The sequence below is a fragment of the Etheostoma spectabile genome, chromosome 2, assembly GCF_008692095.1.
Source record: "Etheostoma spectabile isolate EspeVRDwgs_2016 chromosome 2, UIUC_Espe_1.0, whole genome shotgun sequence".
NCBI classification, from domain to species: domain Eukaryota; kingdom Metazoa; phylum Chordata; class Actinopteri; order Perciformes; family Percidae; genus Etheostoma; species Etheostoma spectabile.
The window spans coordinates 17,514,056-17,532,593 of NC_045734.1; the positions used below are offsets into that span (position 1 = coordinate 17,514,056).

At 38.4% G+C, this 18,538-nt stretch overlaps 2 protein-coding genes and 2 long non-coding RNA genes across 6 annotated transcripts in view; 1 reads left to right on the plus strand and 3 right to left on the minus strand.

Moving 5' to 3' along the window:
• Positions 1–1,762: 1,762 nt before the first annotated feature.
• LOC116670073 (uncharacterized) lies at positions 1,763–2,356 on the minus strand. The gene is made up of 2 exons (XR_004326938.1): positions 1,909–2,356; positions 1,763–1,838 (listed from the first exon to the last, which is right to left on the minus strand). It is a non-coding gene; the product is annotated as an uncharacterized LOC116670073 (long non-coding RNA).
• A 231-nt stretch (positions 2,357–2,587) lies between these two features.
• Positions 2,588–15,689, plus strand: LOC116670075 (uncharacterized). The gene is made up of 3 exons (XR_004326939.1): positions 2,588–2,732; positions 10,260–10,274; positions 15,680–15,689. It is a non-coding gene; the product is annotated as an uncharacterized LOC116670075 (long non-coding RNA).
• zgc:174863 (CD276 antigen) lies at positions 2,982–16,553 on the minus strand. 3 transcript variants are annotated; one of them, XM_032500332.1, is made up of 9 exons: positions 16,371–16,553; positions 9,393–9,465; positions 8,349–8,681; positions 7,540–7,845; positions 6,825–6,956; positions 5,402–5,434; positions 4,704–4,742; positions 4,518–4,561; positions 2,982–4,385 (listed from the first exon to the last, which is right to left on the minus strand). In XM_032500332.1, exons 1-8 carry the CDS (start codon positions 16,536–16,538, stop codon positions 4,518–4,520), a joined length of 1,128 nt encoding a protein of 375 aa, XP_032356223.1. In that variant the 5' UTR covers positions 16,539–16,553; the 3' UTR covers positions 2,982–4,385. The 3 variants fall into 3 exon arrangements, with proteins under 3 accessions (XP_032356223.1, XP_032356215.1, XP_032356231.1); XM_032500324.1 differs by having other exon boundaries at positions 2,982–4,378; positions 4,517–4,561; XM_032500340.1 differs by lacking the exon at positions 5,402–5,434 and having other exon boundaries at positions 2,982–4,378; positions 4,517–4,561.
• Positions 16,554–16,850: 297 nt separating this feature from the next.
• jpt1a (Jupiter microtubule associated homolog 1a) overlaps positions 16,851–18,538 on the minus strand; it is a 9,644-nt gene continuing 7,956 nt past the window's right edge. Inside the window, exon 5 of the mRNA XM_032500353.1 lies at positions 16,851–18,320. Within this exon, the coding sequence (XP_032356244.1) occupies positions 18,187–18,320 (134 nt within the window). The 3' untranslated portion in view covers positions 16,851–18,186. The remainder of the gene's footprint in view (positions 18,321–18,538) is intronic.

Consider the following 18,538-nt stretch of genomic DNA (forward strand, 5'->3'; position numbering starts at 1 on the left):
TTTTTTAAAAGTTTGGGGTCGCCTGTTGGAGCTGCTGTCCCCGCAACCCGATACGATCCGATAAGCGGATGAAGATGGATGCATGGTTTTCATCAACAAATTCAGGCAGTCAGATATGTCTGAACTCCTATTTTAATTGCATCTGCTCTTTAAAAAAAAGTTTCTTCCTGAATGTGAGTCAGAACACAGCAGACAAAACGCAAAAAAGGCAAAAACAGAAAAAGCAAACGGAAAATGAACAAGCAACATCAGTTGGCAATAATCGATCATTGTCTTTCACAGCATTGATGCAGAATCATCCATGTCCACATCACAATGCAACGATTAATTTCAACCCCCCTAGCCTCTACATTGTGTTACGTTGGACAGCCAATCATACACATTAGATTTTGGTACTTATTTGGTCACACTGATGATTTTCTCCTTAGGTAATAAAGTTGAGGCATTTTTCGATACTAAGGAGGCAATTTGGTTGGAGCCTCAGTAAAAAGTACCCAGGCCTACTTGCAACCATACCACGAGGGGTTGTTTAACAGGGGTTTCTATGTACTGTTGTGTCCTTACGTGTTATAATGCTATATGTCCAGTAGATGGCACTGTTAACAATACATTATTTCATTTTTTAAAGATTATTTTTTGGGGGCATTTTTAAACCTTTATTTCCACAGGACAGATAAAGGCATGAAAGGGGAGAGAGAGGGGGGGATGACATGCAGCAAAGGGCCGCAGACGAACCTGCGGCCGCTGCATCGAAGAGTAAACCTCTATATATGGGCGCCTGCTCTACCAACTGAGCTAACCTGGACACATTAACATAAATTAATAAATGCATCACCATAAATGCAATATTCATCTTAAATCTGGTAAAAAAATATCTAAAATCATAAAATGTGTCAATAAAATGTCTTTTATTGACTGATATAACTACAGACACACTCAGTCTGGCGCTGAATAGCAGAAATAGTCACAAGACCTTTGATCTAGAGTCAAAGGCTTAAAACAAGTTTGAAAGTGCAGGTTCAAAAGTATTACAGTAAGTCTTTCTTCACTATTCATCAGTTTCACAGTATCTGACAAAAACTTGGTAACGATACACTTCATCAAGAAGAAAACTAGAAAAACCATCAAATACATCTGGAGATGTTACAATACTGTGCTGCACACACAGCAAACAACAGAAATTATGTCATCATCATCAGGGGGTTAAGTTCACCTGAAACCGGTCATGAAATTAATTTCTCAAAAATGACAGTAACTAGTAATCTAGAATATATTACATTTTGGAAGTAACTTGCCCTACACTGATATCCAGAAAAGGGGAGGGTTTTTTTTTCTCCATATTTAGATGCCCTACAAGTTCCCATTGACAAGAACTACCATGTGGGAAATATTAATACTATAAATATTATCTACATGAGTGCACAAATAAATCATTAACAGTGTTCTCTTTCATTCAAATTGTGTTTTATTACAAGAACAAATCACAGATTACTTTGAACGAAGTATGTTATTCGTAAAAACAAGTTAATAATATGCCTGCTGAAGCCCAGTGACATTCAGTGTCATCTTTAAAAACTGGGTCAAGAACATAAATTCACAGAGACACACAAAGTTACAATTTTCACACATTTATAAAAACAATATCTACAAAACAATGCTCACATGCACCTGCAGTTTTGTTTGAGGATGTTTGTGTGTGTTTTTTTATTTCCAAAATAAACTTTCAAATCATATAACTTATACGCTTAATGCCATTGTTTTTTCCACCCAGAAAGTCAATGATTAACGCTGATATCTTCGTGTGAGAGAACCAAGATTAATTATTTACTTTGGCAGATCTTGGTAAGGTGCTTTTGTTGTAGACTCTTTCCATTGCTTTGGTGGTGTCGGAACAAGGCTTTTAAGTACAGCTGTGGCATGTTCCATTATCAAGCAGAGTAGAAATCCCGTTTCCTGAAAATATCCTCTCCCATTTCTATGATAACTGGTATCAGATGCAGGGAAGGAAACCAAAAAAACTGCCTGAGATGGTGATCATAGGTTGAGATAATTGCTGATTTTGCAATGAAGTTGCATAAGGCTGCCAGAAATTGCATTCACATAGTTTCATTGGCGAAAACACAAGGAAGAGAGGAACACAAATGTGTTTTTGGCTTTTATACAAGTGAAAATCATGTGATGCACAGAAGTGCAACCAGCATCTATCTACTGAAATTTCTAAGTGGTTAGAATAAGGATATGAAATTGCCTGGGGGCTAAATGTTCTCAAGCAGTGTTAATACTAAAGTTAGAATTGTTGATATTACTTATTAGTTTAAAACAAGAAATAATAAGTGCTCTTAAACCACGAGAAACTTCTGAACAAGGACCCTTAAGAGGAAAAGGCTGGCGATAATCTATCCTTTTTCAGATTTTTTAACAACTATGAACTCATCTACTAACATACCGTACTGTTTATTGCCCTTGTAGCCACTCCAGTATAGCTTATTCCTCTGCACCAAAGACCTCCAGTGTGGTCCAGGTCAAGCACACATGTGCTGCTGCTGCACTGATAAATGGCCGCAAAACAACATAATACATTGCACAAAACTATGCTGATATACCTGCTGAGTTGAGTCAGACATATTCTGAAGTATGTCATTTCATTAATTTAGTGACTAGAAGATGGTCTAAACCTTTGGCTCACTCCTTAAATATGTATATTTTGAATCCATCCCACCTGGTGCAAAAACGTACTCATTACTATTCATGAGCTCGCCCAGTTGTGCTGGGTAAAGGATACTGATAGCCAGGCTCTCATTGGCTAACTGGCACAAATCGAGTTGAGGCCGGCTACACACTGGATGCGTTGCGCAAGATTGTCAGCTGCGTGGCATGTCCATTTTTTTTTTGGCTCCCATGTTAACAGGTTAGAGCTTACACATTGCCTGTGTAATTGCCCGAAAACGTATGCATGCTAGAAATAGAACCAACGCCAAACGTGCGTTTCCAGGCAAAACAGAATAGGAAAAGATGTTTACATGTCATTTTGACACAAATACATATTAATGTATTAATGTAAACATGGTGATGTTTGAAAGTCTGTAGATTTTGACATCAATGCAGATATAGATTTTTTTTTTTTTTCAAATATTGCACCTGTCATACAGAATGAAATATTCTGTAACCTATTTTTCCGTCAATACTGCGAACATTGTCTCACTTTAATCAAATCAGTAGACTATATATTTATGATTAACCACTTTCTCCCCACTTTTCAAACAAGGGTGATCCAAATCTGGTGGTGCTATGTCCCGAGATAGCCCTCCCTGTGTGTCACCTAGCAGCAGAAGTGCTGCGTCAGACATGTTTCTGGTGTGTAGGACATAGACAGAAAAATCCACGCAGCTGACACGCAAAAAGAAACGCCACACTCCTGCGACGCAGCCAGTGTGTAGCTGGCCTGAGTCTTCTTGGAGGCTTTCTATACCACGTCAGAATGTCTTTAAACCAAGGCATTTTTTTTTTCACAAAAAATGTTACAGAGTCCATGGTAGAACTTCAGACATTACCACAAAGTAATGGAATATGTGTGGCAGGGCACCTTTAATAATGTGGGACTGAGAATACACTAATTAGCCCTTTAGTAACCTTTAGTAAAAGCTAGCGCCCAGCTGTTTAGGGAAATTACTGAAGCTTTAAAAAATGTAAAAAAAATGTTCCAAGCATGTAACGCTTGGAACCCGTTTTAACCATTTATGTCGTCAATAGGATTGAGGATCTGAGAGGCCCAGATGGTAGGAAGTCCTGAGATGGGCTAGCACATAGCTGCTTTTGGTCTTTTCATCGGAATAGTCTTGTCTTTTGTTACATTTCCATTGAATTTACATATAACTCCCTGCCCTTATCCTAATAATACAACTTTCTTTTGTACAAAGCTTTCTTCAGAATCTGACATAATATGACAAGAGGAAGTGAGAAGGAGGGTCATTCCTGTCAAACTACAAAAGGCTACAGTTACTGCGTGAACACAATTAACAAAACATTTTCTCCAACAACCAAAACATATCAAAGCTGCTGCCCTCCTAAATTAACTAAGGTGGTGATGTTACACATAGAACCCAATGTGGTTGTCAAAGTTTAAAGGACACATGCCCTGAACAGGACCCTCTGCCTACTAGATGTCCATCATCACTGATTCAAAATCAGAGCTCTTTCTTCACATTTGGATTTCATTTAAGACAGTTCCTCTGATTAATCACAGTAGTACAAGTTATTCCTGGTTATATACAGAGTTGTTTGCAATAGGGAACAATAGAGTGCAGATTAGCAAACAAGGAAGTGTTGATTTCAGAGGTTGCCAGTGCATTAGCATGTGTCATGTCCCATGCAGTGTCTCCTGCAGCGAGAGAGAGAAAGAGAGAGAAAGAGAGAGAAAGAGAGAAAGAGCTTTTAGCTATGCAGTACTGTCGTGTACACTGCCATAAACTATAAAGAAAGAGAGGTCAAACTAATCTGCTAGTAGCATTATAATTACCTCAGGCCAGGCTGACTTGGCATGTTTTATCCCCCTCCTGATCACCTGCAAAAAGTTGTATTATATCAAAGACTGAATTACAGTAAATCTTAGACAGTCAGTCTATAGAATGATTTGAACACAGTAAAAAAACCGAAAGTTGTATTAGTTAGACACAGTGAGTCAAAATACTGTAATTTAGACGTACCATCATCGTAATCGCTTGTAGCGAGCCCACGATGGTCACCTGGAACAAATTAAAAGATTTTACTGTGGGTTACAATGGGTGGGTGTAAGACCATCACCATATTAAGCAGTTTAAGTTTGTGACATGCAAGCACAGGCAGATCCTCAACGGTGAGTGTCCGAAACATGATTCAGGTCATACTGTTCATATTCAAAAGACAATCCAAGCCCAGTTTCCCATAAGCCATGGGAAAATAATAAACCTAAAATGAGAAGGTAGCCAGGGAGAGGTTTTGATGTGTTGACATCCAGTTAGTGCAGGGACAGTAAGCGGTCTTGGTCAGTGATTAACATGTGCTCCAGCTGAGTTAAACAACAACACAGGTGGAGTACATGCTCCAACAGGCTTGGACTGAGATATTGGGCGAATGAGTTTGGTTTCAAACTGTCTCAAAATATGCAGTCCAGGTGGCCACTGAGTCAAGCATTCATCAATGAAAGAAAAAAAACAAAGTATTAAAAAAAAAAATATTTTAGTAGTTTTAGCTAGCTAAATCACTCAATCTGCCAGCAGGTCCGTGGCAGATCTTCAGTGTTTCAGGCAGCTAAAACGAGGCGATAGACAGAAAAATCCACAGATAGAACCTTTATTTAAACCTCTATAGAGAGCCGAAGTAAGAACAAAATCAGCAGCAATACTTTGTCCAAAGATGGACGTACCCATAAGGGGTGTTGTGGAGTGTCTCCGCGCCTCTGTTGAGAAAATGATGAATTATTGACAATTAGATATCTACTTGTGCTTCTGTCACAAATCTTTGTGAGACATTTTGTAGAACACTAACAATGGAAACTGTTTAAGACAAATGATACTTGCAACTTGAGAGTGGAGCCTGCTTCCCCAACCTGAATAACATGCATTACAGGTTTTTCAACCTCCAGCTATTGTGTCATCCTTCATATACTGTAGTTTCTATTAGTTCTTTATTGTTTACAGAAAGCCACTAACGCAATCCCACACACCATCTGAAAAAGTGAGTATTTACAGTAAATGTTACGTTAAAAATAGAAACATTTTATTATTTCACGATCAAATATGATAATAATAGTATTATTTCTATAATTGTGTATCCGTAGAACTGCAAGTAATTACTCACTATTTAGAGGAAGTATAAACAGGAGTAATAATTACAGGAAGAAAACCTTTTTCAGGATTCATATGGGCCCCTGACTATTGTTTTAAGACAGACTCAATGTCTGAATTAATGAGATGTCTTCCATAATGTTATGCTGTTACATATATAAATTTGGCAGAAGCTTTTGTTCAAAGCTGTGAAGTCCAGCTAGATGTCATTAAATTTGTTTTTAGGCTGTCTACATGTGGTATGAAGATTTGAATGTGATACAACCTTTTAACAAAGAGGAAGCAGGAAATAATACGTTACAGCAATGTTTTTTCATGTTATTCTCCCCTGTACCTTTTATGTTGTTACTCAAAAATGGTTAATTTAGACCAAACCCCACTAACACAGAATGTTTAGGGAACGTTAGGGAACGTTAGTTTATGCTTCTCTAAAGGTTAGATTGAACCAAACCAAAAACTAACGTTTAAGGAACGTTCCCTCCGGGTCATAACATTCCCTAAACGTTAAGAGAACCAACCAACTGTAACGTTCTCCTGCGGTTGCGCTGTACACAACGTTCCCGTTTGGTTGTTTTTGGTTGTTCTGGGCTTTTGAAGTAGCATAAAGGTTTGCAGTCACTTGATTTAGATTCACTCAAAACTTAGTAAGATGAACAGCGTAGCAAGATAACCTATTTGTTTTAAAGCTGATATCAATTTAGCTTAAAACAATACTTTTGTACTCTTGACTTTGGCATTTTAACTGTATTCATGAAATTACTTAAAACAAAAATCTATCAATAGAACAATTTTCACAACTAAGAACTTCTAACAAGTGGCACCCCCACGCCAGGAGGGAGAAGACCTCTGCTCTGAGGTGAGTCCTTCCATGTTGACATAGCTACAGGACCAGACCGCAGCTTCACAATCTCACAAAAAAGTAAGTGAAATACTTTACAGTTTAATGATGTTGTGGTTGTAATGGAAGAGTTTGTTTTTTAACAAGCCTGTGTAGGTACTCACTTTGAGATCGCTTTCTATAGATCAGCAGCGCCAACAGCAACCCTACGATCAGAGATCCGATGACCACCACAGGAGCGACTATTTTGGTAGCTGGCAGATGAGATTTGTTGGCTGTGATGTTGCCAACTGAACCTGTTGATAAGTTTTCCCATCAATGAGAATGAATAGAACTGAACAAAAACATTGCTGTGTCTTATCAGGCCTGGACCGTCGTGCATAGTTTTCTTTCTTTGTGAGGGACATTGTTTTGGAAATGTCTGGTCAGATTAAGAGACATGTTGCAGCCTAACTATTTCTGTTTTAAAAACAAGTACAGCACTGATGATGTTTAGTTGTGGATTTAAAAATATGCTTGCGAATAAATATTAGCAAGGTCTGTCTGACCTGCCAAGATGTTTTCTTTTCATGACCAACATGCTCCCTTATACTTGCCTAGGTCCAGACAGTTGACTCTGTCTGCTCCACTAAGTTGTGCCAACACAAAACAAGCACTACAGTTGGCTTGTGGTTTAGATTCCTCTTAGCTCTTAGTTGCTCAATACTAAATAAAGGTGTGTTGATGTTACTGTAGTGACACGGGTCGATTTAAATTTCAGGTAAAGCATGACCTCACTTTTAACAATGGCTGAAATTGCTGCATGACATTTCATTGTGTGAAGCAGGATTGGGCCAATATGCATAGAAGGTGTAAAGCATGGTGTTCAACAACATGTACCTGATGCATTGTGTACTTCAAATGTGGCCTCGTCCTCTTTGCCGTCACTGGCATTGAACACTTTGCAGGTGTATTTGGTGAACGTGGATCCTTTCCGCAAATACAGCTTGCTACAGAGGTTAAACAGACCACTTTCTGTCTGGTCCTCCTCCTTTTGAGAGCTTATTGTCCACTCTACGTTGTGCTCATCAAACCAGCGAAGTTGACCTTTTGGGTAGCCTTCAGAAGACTTGCATGTCAGGGTAACATCTGTATTAGAAAGTATTTTCTGAGGGTCGGAGTGGATAGTTGGTTTTTTGTATTTGGCTGCAAAGAGAAAACAGAAAGCAAACATGATCATTCAATGGAATGTTACACCATGACGTCCATCAAATCACACCAATAAAGTATCACAAAATTGTTTGACGATCATTATATTTGAAAAATACAGTATAGTGAAATGTCTAGTAAGCATAGAATGTATGGTGGTCAACAAGACAAAAAGACTACAACTGGTATTTCTGGATGGGATTATTTGTAACATTGAAACTGAAAGTATAAGGACAGAAAGGGAAAAAACAATGTGCTAGGCCAGGAAAGTCCCCAGGATGTCAAAACAGTCTTCACCCCTTCAAGCCAACAATTTAATCTTTCAAATCCATTTTCTCTTTATAACTACAAAGTATCATTTTTAGAGAAACAACTATACTCATTGACATGGTTTAGTTTTAAATGATTTGGTAAGGATTCGTTTTGGAGATAAATTCTCTAAAAATGGTCATCTCTCTGTGCCAAACAATAAGACTTTTTTTTTTTCAATGGGCTCTCACCTGTGACCTTAAGGCTGGTGCTGTCGGATCCGTCGCCGCTGTTTGTCATCACCTCACATTTATAAACTCCCTCGTGCTTTACAGAGGTGTTGGTGATGAGCAGGGATACATTCATGTTTCTTTCATTCCAGGACGGCTCAGCAAAAGAATAGCCTTGCCTTGGAACAATTTTCTCTTTGTAAAAAACCAGTAAGGGGTCATAGAGTCCCTCTTTCTTCCAAGTGACCACCCGGATTTCTGTGTTGTCTTGTGTGGTTTTGACAACACACTGCAGCAGTGACTGCTGGCCATACACTCCCACCTTTCCAGCCTGGCATTCCACTTTTACAAAAGCTGTTAAAGAAAAGATTTTTTTTTTTTTTTAAAGGTATACAATCTTACATCAGTGGCAAGCTAGCATGGAATTGTCAGACTAATGGGTCTTAGTCTGGAACCTCTCAGTTCAATTTTGATTCCCGAAGGGCGTTATCAACGGTGCCGACCCAAATGCCTCTGGATGCCAGTAAATAGACCTACAAGCAATCAGAGCAACGAAACAATGCAGCTCTGAGCAACACATGCAAGTTTAGGCTGTGCTTGGTCCATTTTTAAGCAGGTAAAAACGTGAATCATGATGAACGTTCCCAAATTTCAGCTATGCAGTACACTAAAATGTGTTTTTGAAAACATTTTATGCGACAAATGGGCTATACAGTAACATAATCTTGATTCATATTTGATCAAACCCGCCAAGGTTGGCAGTTTGATTTAAGTTTTGTGAGCCTGGTGCATTGCGCTGGACGCAATGTGACATTTACGTTCGGTAAGTACATTTGGTAAGCATGACGCTCCTCTGAGTAATCATCTTAAACCTGCCCCATGTAATATAAACGGTTGTTACTGGTCTGTCCATGTTCTGGGCAGTTGGAAATCGGTCTTAACGTGACGGGGGCCAGATGTATCTGTCAGAACAATAGAAACATGGGCTCGCAGATTCGTTTGGTTTCCAAGCTAGCGGCAAGCAGAACTTCATACTGGAAATTGTCCGGTTATAGGAGAACTTACCCGTGTTTGTATGTCCTGTTCTGATGTAGATGACAGTGAAAAAAAGGAGGATACCCATTGAGGCCATGTTTAACTGAAATGACAAAACAAATCATACAGTACACATGTTTTAACTCAATAACTAAAGGTGCAGGCTGCAAAGCGCAGACAATTTTTATTGTTTGTCATTTGTGTTGTTTTAAGGGCTGGTTGGTCTAGTTTACTGGATGTACAAGACAAGATCTCTCTTTTTCAGTTGAATTCACATTTTTGAACACACTGACAAGCCTCACATCAATCCACACATTAAAACCCTCTGAGGTCTAAGCCAAGTTTTCCCATCTTCAGTTTGCCTTGGTTTTCTTGTATAACCTCAACCCTGTTTTGCACAATCAAAGGTAAGTGTCTGTATTTATCTGGAGATATTACATAGGACATATAAAGTATGTATTTTCCTGTTGGGTGACAGGAAAATCAACATCAACATCAACATTAGAGGGTTAACTATAGTGGTGTGAAACCATCTTTTGTGCAATGAACAAAATAAAAAAGTTGATTAAATATGTTATCTGGTGTTTTGCTGGTTGTATTTTTTTTTCTTTAAATTTTTTTGTTTCTGCTTTTCTAAAATGATTCTTAGAAATCCTTTTCTATAAAAAAAATCTTATCTATGGCCACATCACCACCATGATTCTGACATGAACCACATAAAAGACTGAGGTGCATGGTTGAAAAAAATATTAATTAAATTCCTAGTGGATTTAGTGTGCTTTTAAAATGCAATTCACTGCAGATGGAACTCATAACTCCCACCCTTATAGGACTGTGTGTGGAATTTTTTTTTTGCTTTTTAGTTTTGCGACAAAGATTTTTTCCCTGTGCAATTAGAAATGCCTACTTGTTGTAGAAACTATGATACAAGTAAAAGAAAGAAGCCAAATATGGATAAAGAGGATACAGGTGTGTTGTGAGATTCACACTGTTGAGACTGGCGAGTGGCAGACTAAGCCAAATAGACTAAGGATAATCTTAGTGCGCTGCTAGATTGGCAGTGACAATACATCCTACTGTGGTGTAAAATATCAAACTAGCACAAGTTATGAAATAACTTTGGTGACCCTCAAAAAAATGACACATTGATGAAGAACTCTGTGCACCACACTGCAAAGTTTCCCGCAGTGTGCTATAGCATAGGCAAAAAAACTGAAAAAAGATCCACTACAACATACATCTTCAAAAGGGAAGGGGTAGAGGAGCTATTTCACCCAGCATTGTTATAATTATCCGTAACCATACTAGTCATAAGTCAACTGAGTTGCAGACCACCTTGGCTCAATCGTTTCCTGGGGAAAACCCTGCACTACATATACTATCTACCTCAAAATGACTTAGTCTGTTCTAAACCAAGGACACACAGGCATAGGAATTTCCCCAGTGTGGATTTAATAAAGTCTATTTTAACATCTTAATCTTAAAGTGAAACTGTTTCTCTCAAAACATAAACAGCTTTTAGAGTATAAAATGCACACTCAATCTTGCATGCATGAGAATCCAATTCTCAAACTAATGTCACCAAGGAGCTCTATTTAAGCATGCACTAACACCAGTCAGGGTTTTGATTGGAGTTTGCTGAACTACAGAAATTCTGCAGAGCTCACTCTGGTTTAGCTTATGCTGAGAACTGAACGTATGTTAGCTTGTCCTGTTTCCTAACCCTCCAGCTTCTCCTAATCTGGTCTCTATGTCTAGGTCTCTGTTTTCACTTTAGTTCCTTTTTGTAACTTGATTTTGTCAAGTAAAAACAGTAGTTACCTTTCATGTAAGAGTCCTTTTGTTTGAGAAAAGGTCACCCTGTCTCTGTCATCTGGCAGAAACAAAGTAGAGAAAAAGGGCAAACTGGGCCTGTGAAGCTACATGAAAAGTACGTGGAAATAAGTAAAAGGATGGAGATGTCCATGACTTCATCTGTTACTAAGTTATGTACTAATTTAAGGCTTGTGTCTCGGTGACTCAATGGTGTATTGAGCCCCCAACGTCAACTTTGGCAACCGTTAACTTCAAGACACCTAAACCTAACACAAAGACAGTGAACGAAATTGACCAACAGATCCTGTTGCCCTGGACAGAGACCAGGGAAGCACTTATAAATAAGTCTTCTGGTAGCTGAGCAAAGAGAAATCTCAATCATTCTGAATCTTGCAGAAACGGAGAGTGTAGGTATATGTAAGGAGATAACATAGGCTCATTACTGCTAACTACAATGCTAGTTAACATTAGTAATTAAACCTGAACAGCTAATGTAAGTCAAAACTGTCGGCGTGCTTCTCCTGACAATACGGGTATTTGTCAACTATACAACAGCAAGTTGATTGGTTATGACACAATCGTTAGCCTATTTTTATAAAAGCGCCTGCTACGGAGACATAACGTGAGGTATAAGGTAACGGATCCTTTAACACATTGTTGTGTTTCTTTAGAAATAAACAATGGACAACTAAAGTTTTTAAATGCTTCAGATGTAAAGTTATTTTTTGTCAACGTGATGTCAAAATGAGAGGCAGTCAATAGAATAATGGGTAAGAGCTCGGTAGAATTAAAATGGCGCCATATGAGCTACTCTTCGGGAACACTCGCTTACCCCCTTGCCAACCATTGCCCAATCCTAGTGCCATCCAGGCAGCGCTGCCTGGAAGGCTACATCGGGGGATTAAAACACCAAACACCGTCTTGGCACTTGACCTCAGAGTTTACATCAACATGAACTAATTCTTTGCTTTTTTAACAACCACCCATGTCCTCACAAGTGTCACTGCTCATGAAGATACATACAAAAGACATTGTGTAGAAAATTTAAAGAACAACTTTTTTTCTTAAGAAGCTAACAGAACTGCTAAATGAAGTAAAGATTATGCTCTTTGGAATCCAATGGCTAATGCTATTTCATGAAAATAAAGAGATACAGCCAATAATCCATAAAATAGGTTTTCATATCCAGCCCTCAGCTAACAGGGTCATGTCAGTTTTATAGTTTTTTTTTTTTTAAACCAAAAGTGAATGTAGCTAAGAAACAAACAAAAGACATGTCTCCAGAGAATAAACTCTTCTGTGTGGGATCGTTGTGATAGGAAGAGATATATGAGTATTAGATTATCATAACAGTTACAAAGTCCACATCATTTGCAATGCTTGTACCACGAGGACTTTGAATTTGTTTCAACTTGGATTTTAAATGATTCTGCCTCTGCAGCTATGCTCTATTTGATTTCTGGTTGTACTGTCTATATTTCAATTCTTAAGAAACTGGCAACACTGAGGTCTTATTAGCTAAAATGCTTATTTACTGGCTAAATATTGTTTTAAACTTAGTGACTATAGGTGCTGATCCAGACCACGCACAGTCTTTAAATGCATGGTATTCACATAAAAGAGTGGACAAGTTTGCTACTGCAATCTTGCTCTTTGTTTCTAGAAGTGTCTCAAATTAGAAGTGGCAGTCTAACATGAGGCCGGGACTACTTTAGAAGCCGGTTTGACCTGCTGCCCACTAACTTTGAAAAGGTTTTTTATTCACAATTGAAATGATAAACAAAGACTCAAAATGAAAGAGAAAGTCCAATCAAGAGATAGATTTTTCCATACCACTTGTTGCAGTTTCAAGAGTTTAAATGTTGCCAAAAATATAAGGTGATATCATCTTCACTTCAAAGAGCTGGGGAAGAAATATCTGCAATGAGCCCAACGTTTTTGTTTCCTTCCCTTTCAGAAAGACAAGTGTTAGACTCGCGTATTGCTCACTTTTTATCAGTGCAATCTCTGTACTACTGATCGTACTTATTGACACACTGCACTGTCACATGATCAAAACTAAAAACATGCTTTGGCTTGCCATTTGAAATTGTCTCTATTACGCCAACACAAAAAGACAGGGACAGTCCCCCCTTCCCTGAGCTATGTGGGTTTGTGGGTGGAATTGGGAATTCTTACATCCCTTAACTGGACAAATAAATTCATTCAAGCTACAGTCTGAACAATCAGTCACAAGTTGAAATAAATACAATACTAAAAGTAAAAGTATCTTTTGTACAAAAGGGCCTTCAATAATCAAGCCAATGCAGCTGTCTGGTGGCGGATGTCTCAATTTCTTGGACACGGTGGAGAAACATCTGCACTCCCCACACAACCCTGCTGGGGTTAAAATCCACAAATGTAACACATTGAACATATACTAAACATCCAGCTAAAAGGTCCCATATTATGCTCATTTTCAAGTTCATAATTGTAATTTGGGTTTCTGCTAGAACATGATTACATGCTTTAATGTAAGTAAAAACGCATTCTTGGCTACCTGTATTTACCCTCTGTCTGAAAAAGCCCAGTCTGCCCTGATTTGTCAGCATTTATGGGTGTTCCACATCTGTGCTCTCAGCGTCTCTGTGCTGCCATTGCAGCCGGGCTGTAACGGCACTGTAGTGGCACTTTCAACTTATATACAGTATATTTAGAAGTCTGAAATGCTAAGAAGTTCAAACTAATCATGAAGTTGCTCTTTGGAAGTTTTTACTCAGCTCTATTTTTAATGTATTAACCAATTCAATATGAAATAGCCATCAAAATAAAGGGTTTTTTTTAATTAATTTTTTAAAACTTTTTTAAAGAATAGTGCCTTGGACCTGTGTTTTTTCAAAACTATATATAGTATAGTTGTGACATCACAACCGTACAGAAGTCTGTACCATTTCTGAATATGGGCTGTATGCATATCTCTGTGGATACTGTACTTTCACAGTATTTATTTAGCACCTCAACCTGCTTTATAAAAAATAAGACATGGTAATCTCACTTTTTATAATATGGGATCTTTTAATGCCAACTAACAGTACACGTCAGTCCAACCCTGGAAGTTATGGATACACACCGTCATGCTGGTCAGACCACTGCACATAATGGTTAACAATGGTATTATAGTTTAAAACTCAGTGGTGCCCCAGTTCTATCATACTTATTTTCTCATAAGACAGATCATACAGCCCAGGAGGCCAGGCCGGCCTGTATCCTTCCTTCCTGGGTAACACTGTGTGACCATCCTGACAGCTGCTTTCTCTCAAAAGCTCTTGAAGCTTAATATGTGCAAGGCCAAGGAGTTGTACTGTATGAGAAGGATGATAGTTGATTCAGTGGTTACATGTTGGTGATATAACTAAAAGAATTACCTTTTTGGGGGGGTATTTTATTACAATTCATTGTCAGGCTATCATATTATAACGATCTGATTGGTGGGCACTAGCTGATAACTGCACCCACTTTTTGGATCCCTGAATCTAAAAGGGGAAGTGGTGAAACAGGTAAGGGCCTTCAGGAACATTTTTAATGATCTTGTATTTTTCCAACAACCTCTTTTTTTGCTGAGGAGTGTTGAATTGAATTGTTGAATTTGAATGTGTCATCTGGGGACATAACATAGTACCTATAAGCAACTTCTTGTGCATGCTTCCATCCATATTTTACACAGTCTCCTTCCTTGTTTTCAAATAAAAAAAAAGCATATTAAAACAATGCAGCTATTATGGGAAAAAAGATTATCAGATAGTGTGCTGTATGCTATAAAAATTATGTTAACATTTAATTCCAAAGTTTCTGTTCTGTTTTTTATTGATCTATATTCTAAAAGAGGAAGCACTTTGAAAATGTCACACCGCATGCTACTTCAAGATTTCCTTTAGGTTTTAGGTGTCAAAACAACCAAACAAGTGATCTAATTGCCAAGATAAAGCTGTAATCTTGAAGACTTTATTTAAAAAGCCTAAATCTGTAGGGGATTTTATTTGAGTCTATAGCACACTGAATCTATCCACTTTCAGTATAACTGGGTGTCTGGTGTGACATTGCAAAAGTACTTTAGCCTAAAAAAATGGAAGTAGCCTATATGCACACAATTCTTTAAACTTAATTCTAAAAAATCATGTGTGAACATTGAAAAACAAGCCTCCATAGAAAGATCATAGACACAGACTGATGTCCATTTTACGGTCCAGACCTAGGCATATGCTCCACTGCCAAACTCACAAGAACAATCCACTTAAATATAAATTCTAAATTAACCAGGACTGAAACCGTACGAACTTGAACTCGGAAGTAGAGCTACGTAGCGAGGCTGACCTCGTAAGGGGATGTGAATAGACCACGGAGGGAAAAGACCGAGTCGATTTATTCGCTGCAGGGCAAATTTGCTTTTCTAAGGATGGCAAAGACATGTCTGGCTCTACGCTGCCTCTGATTGACTTTTGCTTTCATTGGTTAGGAATGAGGAGTGAGACTGATTGGTGTAAAAATACCAGGGTAACCCATCAGAGGAAGAGCAGGGCTGAGTAGGGCGGGACAGGCCTTCGCTGTCCTGGGAAACGCAAATTCGCTTCTCGCAGATCTAGTGGTTTAAGTGTTTATGACAAGATATGGCCATGGTAAATATGGTGATGATTGATCGATGTTTAGGTACATTATGCCACGTTAAGCCTTTTCCTCGCCATAGACACCAATGAAGAAGAAAACGTTATCGTGAGATAACTTCTATAATCGTTGGATTTCAGTTTAGTTTTTTTTGACAGGTTTAAGTGTTTATGACAAGATATGGCCATGGTAAATATGGTGATGATTGATCGTTGTTTAGGTACATTAAACCACGTTAAGCCTTTTCACGTTAAGCGTTTTAGAACGTCCCTAGAAAACAATTCAGCGATAATTAAAGATAGCCTACATACTTACTACATACTATATCTACTGTCATTTCAGTAGGCTAACTTAAAATACGGTAAGCCTACTTAACGGACATACCGTCGTGCACCGTAGCCTACTTATAACAGCATGTATAGGTTTAGGTGATTATTATTAGGCTACAGTAGGTCTTCTAATGTTACACAGATAACGTCTCACTAACGTGTGTAATGTCAACACGAAGCCTTCCTATATGCCATGCCATGCCGCCAATACAATTGTCAAACTCACCTTACACGCTCCTCTACAAGGCGACGTCTCTTGGTGGTGGACCGATTGTTTAACTGAGAACTCGACATGGACTGTTTTGTTATACGGCTTCGTTCCTTCTTTCACTTTCAGTATGAGTAAGCGAAGCCACAACAAAATACGGTGGCCTAGTCCAGATAAATGCCCCATACGGAGTTGTGTATTTTTTCCCCAAAATACATGAAAAGATAGGTTTACAATGTTTCAAGTCTGTCAAAAATAATAGTTGCCCATATCAACATTATTAAACCATTCCCTCTGTTCACCTCCCTTTTTGTGAAAAAATGTATTCAAAGGTCCAATTCTAAAATAGGGCTATAGCAGTCAAATAAAGAAGATATCTTCCAAAGTTACAACCTAGTCTTTTTAGAATAAAATGCCCTCTGTGTTTCGCCAGAAAGTTCCCCCTTGGAGGGCAATGGAAAAATCCCTGACAGATAACACACACAGCAACTATACAACTCATGGTCAAAATTGATTTTTAATGTTCATTACCACTTGTGCCATTTCTTAATTTCAAATTTCTGCAGTGACTTACATCCAGCAACAGGAATTGGTATTTGACAAACAGACATATTTTGCACCATAACAGATAGAACAGGAATTTACATTTCATTTAGCTGAAATGTAAGTCTTGCATCACAGCTGGCTGACACAGCAGCCACAGAAATGACTGAACGAGACAGAAGCAGGATGGTGTTTGAATTTTGGTTTAAAGAATGTGACAATGAAATGTACAAAAGACAGTTCTATATGTCCAGTAAGCAGGATTGTAAATAAATATATAAGGGGGAGTGAAGCATAGGAAAAAAAGGTTGAGCTGTCATAAGGTCACTTGTCAAATCTAGGATGGGTTAACCAGAAACACTTTAATAACAACATCCCATTAACTCACAATGGAAAAAAATAAACCTGTTCATGTAAATACTGGCAGAATGCCATTAGGTAAACCCAACTTTATTTGATGTTGTAGCTTAACTAACAAACAGGCACACTTTATTGTAGAGTAAATCTTACCTATAAAACATGGGGTACTCAAAAACCGGCACTGGGGTTACAATAATCTAACGTTAGTGACTACAATATAAAAAAAGGCTTATTCCAATTCTGTTACATGGGACCTACAGTATTCATCTGAACACAAATGTTTACATCCCTTAGATCACGATGACAGTAATTTATGTGGCTGCTATTTGGCTCCTAAGTGGATAATATAATCAGTAGAAAGATTCCAACTTCATGCAACAATACAACAAGTATCCCACAAAAAACAACTAACAAACAGGTTAAATAAAGAAAAACTTCACAGTTATGTTTCTTCTCACATTCATTCGTTAAGAACCAGACACGCATGCAAGATGGGTTCTAAACTGAACACAATGCTAAAGTGACAGCTTTTATTTTGCTTGTGTTCTGGAAACTCCTTGTATAATCACGCCCAGCTTGTGCTGTGGCAATAAAGTTAGTGGAGATTGATTTATCACTTGCTGATATAAGAAATGTTCTCTTTGTACCCTGTCCGGAAGGTCTAATACAATACAGGGGCAAAGGCAGACTTTAAACCATATATATAGAAATACATAAAGTGCTTCTGTCAAAACAAACAAACAGTACAAAACAGTTTCCAAAAAAGAGGTATCAAAACAATGCACTTGGGGATGTGGAGTAAACTGGTGTCAGTTGGACAACAGATAAGATTCCTGTGATACAGACAAATGGGCTGGGGATTCTTGTTTTTAAAAAAAAAAGGCATGAGTTCAGACATGAGTAGATATAGGTAGGGGTGGTTGGCAGGGATTCATCCCAGAATGAGGCTAGACTTTCCCCCAGGGGGATTCCTGCGACCAGACGGTACTCCTGCAGCGGGATCGTCTGCTGGAGGGGCCTCCTCCTTCTGCTCTGGAACGGCTTCAGGCTCGGGAGCACTGTTGTCTGAACACACGCAGGGAGACAGTTGACTACCAGTTACATTTCAATTCCATTTGAATTGTAGTGTCAAATCATAACTGAAGTTATCACAGGACACTTCAGAAGTAAAGTAGTTATATTTTTACAGAGACCCAACAATTCCCCCCGAGGGAAACCATTTTCTTAATTGCAGACATTATGAGGGAGTGGCAACAACTTTTGCATTTCAACAACCTCAGCCA

Coding starts and splice junctions, on each gene's coding strand:
- zgc:174863 (XM_032500332.1), bottom strand. CDS start 16,538: ATGGGGCATTTATCTGGACTAGGCCACCGTATTTTGTTGTGGCTTCGC. Junction 6,957..7,539: donor TGAAGTACACAATGCATCAG/GTACATGTTGTT, acceptor ACTTATCAACAG/GTTCAGTTGGCAACATCACA. Junction 4,562..4,703: donor TACAAGCGATTACGATGATG/GTACGTCTAAAT, acceptor AACTTTTTGCAG/GTGATCAGGAGGGGGATAAA.